At 43.8% G+C, this 6565-nt stretch overlaps 2 protein-coding genes across 3 annotated transcripts in view; one reads left to right on the top strand and one right to left on the bottom strand.

Annotated features, from left to right (window-relative positions):
* The window catches only part of RB195_010000 (uncharacterized protein), a gene marked incomplete at both ends in the record, with an annotated part of 9797 nt that extends 6489 nt beyond the window's left edge, over positions 1 to 3308 (top strand). The window contains 5 exons of one of the 2 annotated variants that reach the window (XM_064190799.1): positions 649 to 770; positions 833 to 922; positions 1024 to 1192; positions 2626 to 2738; positions 3173 to 3308. In XM_064190799.1, coding sequence (XP_064048381.1) covers positions 649 to 770; positions 833 to 922; positions 1024 to 1192; positions 2626 to 2738; positions 3173 to 3308 — 630 coding nt within the window. Of the gene's footprint in view, positions 1 to 648; positions 771 to 832; positions 923 to 1023; positions 1193 to 2625; positions 2830 to 3172 lie in introns of those variants that run through there. The other variant, XM_064190798.1, reaches the window with a different exon arrangement.
* Positions 3309 to 3669: 361 nt separating this feature from the next.
* RB195_009999 (uncharacterized protein) lies at positions 3670 to 3924 on the bottom strand (the record flags this gene model as incomplete). The annotated part of the gene is made up of 1 exon (XM_064190797.1): positions 3670 to 3924. The coding sequence occupies one exon, from the start codon at positions 3922 to 3924 to the stop codon at positions 3670 to 3672; it is 255 nt and encodes an 84-aa protein (XP_064048380.1).
* Between the last annotated feature and the right edge of the window lie 2641 nt (positions 3925 to 6565).

The raw sequence follows: 6565 nt of genomic DNA, 5'->3' as shown, positions 1-6565 counted from the left end.
ATGTGCAGAGGAACGGCGGTAGCCTTTGAGAACCATCCGTGCACCACTGCATCTTATTTTGCCCTCAGTCACCTGAATTGCCACCCCCGATGCGGTCCCGCCCGCTTTGCTGGAGCACAAAAGCGTCAATTTTATCGTTTTTTGAACTTGACAGAGCTTACTGAGCCGTCACACCGTTGCGGTTTTGCAGTTTTGGTAAACGGAGATCAAAAGTTTTGATCAGAATGATTACCATATTTAATTATTTATTTTTTAATTTTAATTTTATTTAATTTGGATTTTTAATTTTATTTAATTTATTTATTTTTCAAGTTAACTGATGTAAGCGAGAATTTCCAAAGGTTTAATAGAGTCTAGGGAGAGGAAAGAAAGGAAGAAGAAAGGAGAAAGAAAAAACCACATCGACTAAACTAGTATTTTCCTTTAAAGTTCCCATATTCAACGCATCAAGCTGTATAGCGTTCAGTCCGTATGTGTGCGTTTTTTGTTTGTGTATCACAGGAATATTCTACGAACATGGAAAATGTCCCATCGACGGAACCCCACCAGCGCTATCTGGCTGGCAAGCGAGCGTTCTATGAAAAAGAGCACAGTTTTTTTTCTTCAACCTTCTAACTCAATCTGGTAATCGCAGTTAAACGCTTTTAGGAGTGCAGTGAAATAGTGATTGATATGTGTGCGAGAGGTGGCAGCAATGACTTCTTCTGGAACGAATGCAAAGGAGATTCAAAAGCACTACTCGCAGAGCAGTGCGAGGCAACATTCGAAACGTGCGTGCAATCGCTTCATTTCTTCTGCCCCCTAAACGTGATGCAGTAAATTCCCATTGCAGGTTTAATTGGACAACAAACGTTTGGAACATAAGGGCGGTTCCGCTGCTCTACGGTCTCTCCCTGGCTGGAGCTAGCAACATTATCCTCACGTAGGTTCAGTGGATACACAGAATCGAAGTTATTCTTCGCTCTAGCAGACTTCCGCAGCATGTTCGAGTGCTCCCGGCTATTCACCGAACATTGATTCCAGGCAAGGCCAGCTCGACCCGTGGTCTGCGGGAGGTTATCAGCCAGGATCTAGTGGAGATAATCAAGATCGAGGACTATATGTGTTACAAATACCCGGTGCAGCTCACCACCTCGATCTACGAACGCCGAACACCTGCGATCCCAACACAGTCACCAACGCGAGATATCAGGTTTGTTGCGATGGTGTTTGCACGAATTGTTCGGGGAAGTGTCCCACCTCAAGCACCGTAAAAGAAGCTGATCACTTCTTTTACAAACTAATCATATGATCTTCAGATGAATCGTTAGTTCATTACATAGATTTTCCTTCATACATTTCTAACTAACTGTTTAGTATCCTTTTCTTGAGAAGGATACTTACCCGGGAATGACAAGATCACCCCAAAGAGTTAGTGGTGATAAATATGAAAATATGAACTTTTATTCAGTAAAAACATCATCGATAAGGAGTAAAAGACCCACCTTAATCATAGCCGCGTATCTTTATTACCACGCATTGGATTATTATCGTACTACATATAACACTGATTGAGAGACTTCTTTTTTGTCCACTGTCCCGCTTCATGGATTCGAAAGGGTTGAATGTGCTGCGAACAGCCAGTTCGGTCTGTTATGCGCATTTTCTTGATGTTAGCGTCAAGATCTGCCAGCAGTTCAGGCGTAGTGAAGTGTACATTCGTGACATGTTTTCTTTGGCACTGGCATGAGTATGCAGGTGGTCACTGATCCGTACACGTAGAAGTTTTCACCGAAGTCATCGCACTTCTGGGAGGATGTCACGCATATTCTTCCATGCATTGTTCTTGCTCTCATTAGGACAAATTTAGGAATTGTGAGTAGCACAGAAACGGTCGTACAATATATTATACCTCTTGAGGTCATTTGGCCAGTACTACTGTATCAGAGTGGTAATCTCATCGAAAAACAAGGGCTCAGGAAACAAATTTTTTCAAAGGGACTGATAGGCTTAGTTTCTGAGATTTTTTGAGGTCTTACGTCCTGACTTCGCTCCTTTCTACGGTTCACAAGCACTAGACACACAGAGCTATCTCCTCCACCAAATCAATGTCTTGCTTCGTACATCTTCATCTCCCGTTAATTTGATTAGTAATTAGTTTATTAATTTGAGTAAAATGAGAAGATCTGCAGTAGGCTGCGATGCCTTCTGATGCCCTGTTTGTTTTGATGTACTATTCGATTATCTGGATCCTATGAGAAAGATGTAGCGATGTGGAAGTTACGGAAAGACAGTCAGTTCTCCTTAGATAATCTCAAATTCTTCGTTCTTGACATAGTAACAGAGAGAGTGAGCCCTTCCGAAAATGACGTAAGTAATCCTTTTGAGCTGCCGCAGTAGGCACGTAGTTTCCTAGGAAGCCAAAATTTTTGACTGCTATCCATCAAATAACTGTGGAGTCTCCAGGTGAAATGAAATGATTCTCAAAATACTTCTATTCCCCCAAATTCATTCTAAGCTCACTGAATTGAAACAGAAAAATAGGGTGCACACAAATCATAAATAATGGTAACATATGTCAACATAACAGATGTTCGTTATCGTTTTCTGTAGGTTTTCGAAGCGATAGTAAATGCTTCGGTTCAGATTGTGCAAATTCTGGATTGCTGGATCAAAGGATGCAGCGCGACTCCAAAACTTGCCACGCTACCTTCTATGGTGGTCCCGAGTGTAGCAGAATGTAAGGATGTGAATCAAGGGTATCCCTGGAATCAAACAAAGTCTGGCGGCTCTCTCTCTGTAGCTACAGCAATGCTGAGTGCAGTACTACTTCTTAACTTATTATTGTGAAGAATGCTGAATTTCCCTGTTCATCAGGAACCTGTATCTCTTATGAATGAGTTTTCTTCAACAATCAGACGTCAACAATTGAGTTCATCATTTTGCGAGAACATATTTCTAGTTTATGTATCAGCTTACGTGGACTTCTTCCCTCTTCCTCTTCGGTTTCTGATTCCAGGCGAATTTTTTTCCTTATTTTTCGATAATGTGTGTGTCTAATTAATAAAAAAAATCACTTAGTATCACTTAGTAACACATGATAATTATGTACAATATACAAAACAGTGTCGATTTCAAAAAGCTCACAAATATTGGTACAATTAATTTAATTTAGTAATTTGGTAGATTGCAGAAAACCACACGGTGCCGCTCATTTCTCCGTGACCATCGCAAGAGAAACGGCATGGGAACCGCTTCAGATCGTACGAGGTGCGCTAGAACGCGGCTCTATGCGCACGCTACGTCCCCTTCGGCAGTCTGCTCATTAGTTTAACTTGAATAGGTCGGTGAAGAGACCTTATTAGTCCTCGAAGGCTCGCTCGTTGATGCTTGGCGGCAAGGATGGCGCGTTGCAATGCAAGCTATCGTAAAAAAAACGGCGGTTTCCGGCTTTTCCACAGCGACTACGGAGAGATGACCAGGACCACCTGGTTTTCCAGAATCTACGACTCTGTACAGAAGCTTTCCATGGGAAATCCATACCCCGTCAGATTCGTGGTAAGCTGGTTTTAACACACCGCGCATTTCCCTGCTAACGAAAAGCCGAGAAGGGGGAAAGGAGCGAGTTACGCTTTTAACCCAACCCTGGGGTAGAATTATCCTGGGATTTGAGCTCAGGATAAAAAAGTCTTAATAATTGAACTGTAGTAAAAACGGTTCATCAACATACGCTGCTGCTTTGTCCACCACCGTGACGAGCTCTGCGACTTTGCCCTCTTTCCAGTCATGAATTACGGTGATACGAGATGGAAACAGCTGTTGCAGATTAGTATCAACAGTACTCGATACTCGAAGTAACTCCACTGCAAATTCTTCTTTGCAGAGGACTTCAAATGTCAAGAAAAACGGTTCTTTGTAGGCCACAAGCTGATAGGGCCTCTTCATATCTATTCTGCGGAATTCCTGATGACTCGGAAGGATTTAGCCGCAAATAGACATCCACTAGGGCAAAAAACTCAACGGCAAAATCGAAAACGACATCCTCCTGTGTTTCAAAAGCTTTCTGCTCTTCACACAGCTTATTGCATCACCTATATATGTGGATACTTAAGTGCGAATTAAATTAGACATATATCTAAACATGCGCACCGTGCCAACACTTCATAGCACTCCATCTATGATTGGAATCAATCTGTGATAATAGCAGCATTACGGAAATTACGTAAAGCATCGCCAAAGAGTATTTCAGTTCACTATTCGATAGACGATGCTTCCCGGAGGAGAAAGTTGGCCGGCGTCCAAAAAACGCGGACAATGCCGAGCGCAAACATACGGGCAACTGGACGAGCTGTGTGTGATCGTTGAAGGATCCCACTCAAAATTGTGTCGAAACTCACACTCCATTACACTTCACCTTTTTATGACTTTACGACCGCTGGATTCGGGTAGTAATGAGCTGCGGTGTCCGATTGTTGTGACAATTACAGGAACACCATATGGTTGTAAAGGTCATGCATTCCCGGTTTAGCAGTCCCCCCAAATCCGCTCGTTAGCGGGATTGACTGAGTACATTTGAGGGTGCTGTTCGTGTAATTCCACCGAACATGCACTCGCTCACTTCATTTAGCTGTTGTTAGTCATTACTGTCACACTCTTTACTCCTACTCCGTTTCGTTTAACTTCATTCGTTGCTCTTTACACTTTTTAGTAAATCCCACAGATAGCTGCACTCCTAAAAACTCCTTTCTTGTCTTATAAGGAACAGGTTCAACCCCTTTTTTCACTTCAATTGGCTGCACCGACTCCTCTACGATCTAAGAATAGCGCCTCGGGGGCAGTATACAACTAAATCAGGATGTTAGGAACTCTCCACAAATACATAAGGTTGGGGTGTAGATTACGAGCATTCGAGTGGTCGCGGTCAATCCACAAATCGTCCTGAAGACCTTTGTGAAAAACTGCACTGCGATAGATTTTCCCTACTATGCACTTTGTAACTCGCCAACTCGGTATACGCGCCGGTTCCTTCGGCAGCCCATCCATTGGTTTTTCATAAATAGAAGACCGAAGAAACTTCTCTGGTTATCGTCCGCTCACTCCCAGACCCGGCGCCACAGCAGATATGGCGCGTTATGAGGTGCTTCGTAGGAAAATTCGTGCAGCAAGGCCGTCCTCCACGCTTTTTTTTCTGGGACGTTTAAGGACATCACCCCAAGAATCTTAGGTAGTGTGGATTTCGGTGGGCAATCCCAATATAGTGTCGCAGGTTATGGGGAGGAGGATCATTCCATCCATTTCTTCCTAATTGCCGTAAAAAACGCCCCGGAAGATGCAGCGCGTGCACAGTGCTGGCGCGCTCCAATCGAACTCGTAGTAGAAAGTAGCGACCCGGAACTCTCGAAGCCCCATCTTCCAAGTCGTTTTTTTTTCACGGCAATTAGGAAGAAATGGACGGAATCACCCTCCTACCCCTCATCTACAACCCCGCGTAGGCATTGCCCCCATGAAACCCGTACCACCCCAGATTTATGGGATGATTCCTTTAAAAGCAGCGCGTCACGAAATTGACGAAATTGGGACCTTTCTACATAGGGCGGGGGTGTCGTTAACGAGGGTGAGCGTCATCGTGCTCAATTCCCCCATGTAATCCAGGCGCCTTCGTTTATGGTTGTTGCGTAGCTTTTGCTGCTTGTTTGAATCTTAACAGTCGGATCGTGGCCGTGGACAAAGATGGTGTCATCTGCACTTTATCGCATAGTAGGTTATCGGGGGAAGAAATCATACAGGGTAACAGTGGACATCTTTCTTCAGATTATTAGGGAGCATTGAACGTGTTCATGCTTATAATCATGAGCTACACACCGTATCACCATCTTTTCGTAGAAAGACTCCAATGTCGTCAATTTCGTGGTATGCCGTAGCCCGATTTCCGTCCCCACATGTCCCCGCAAGAGGCACAATTGAACGCCAGAGGAAACTTTTGGAATTATCACCGGATTCTGCATGGTTCGGCTACGATTTCAAGGTAAACTTTCATGTGTAGGAATGGAAATGTGTAGGAGAAAAGAGGGTTGCAGTACATGCGTTGTGGTAGTAGCTGACCGAGAAACCGGAGAAGAAATGTGTAAAATCTGCAACATACACGTAAGGCTTGATTTTGTTGACAGCCTTTGAATTTAAAGAATGAAAATTGTGCTTGGTAAATACTGTGGAATTAATTTGAAAAAAAATCGCAAGAAACTCATTGTTGTCCACTTGATTTGAGCTATTGTTAAAGGCATCACCCCACGAATCTGAGGTGGTGCAGATTTCAGGTGGAGTATTCGTATACGGCATAGTAGATTATGGGTAGGGGGGTGATTCCGTCCATTTCTTCCTAATTTCCGTAAAAAACGGCCCGGAAGATTCGGCCTCGGGCGTTCTGGCGCACTATTTCCTACAAGGAGTTCGATTGAAGCGCACCAGTCCCCCCCATCTTCCGGGCCGTTTTTTACGGAAATGGACGGAATCACCCTCCCCTCCATAATCTACTATCCCGTATAAGAATACTCCACCTGAAATCTGCACCATCTCAGATTCGTGGGGG

Source organism: Necator americanus, chromosome III, assembly GCF_031761385.1.
Source record: "Necator americanus strain Aroian chromosome III, whole genome shotgun sequence".
NCBI lineage: Eukaryota > Metazoa > Nematoda > Chromadorea > Rhabditida > Ancylostomatidae > Necator > Necator americanus.
This window is presented reverse-complemented; position numbering and strand designations above follow the sequence as displayed.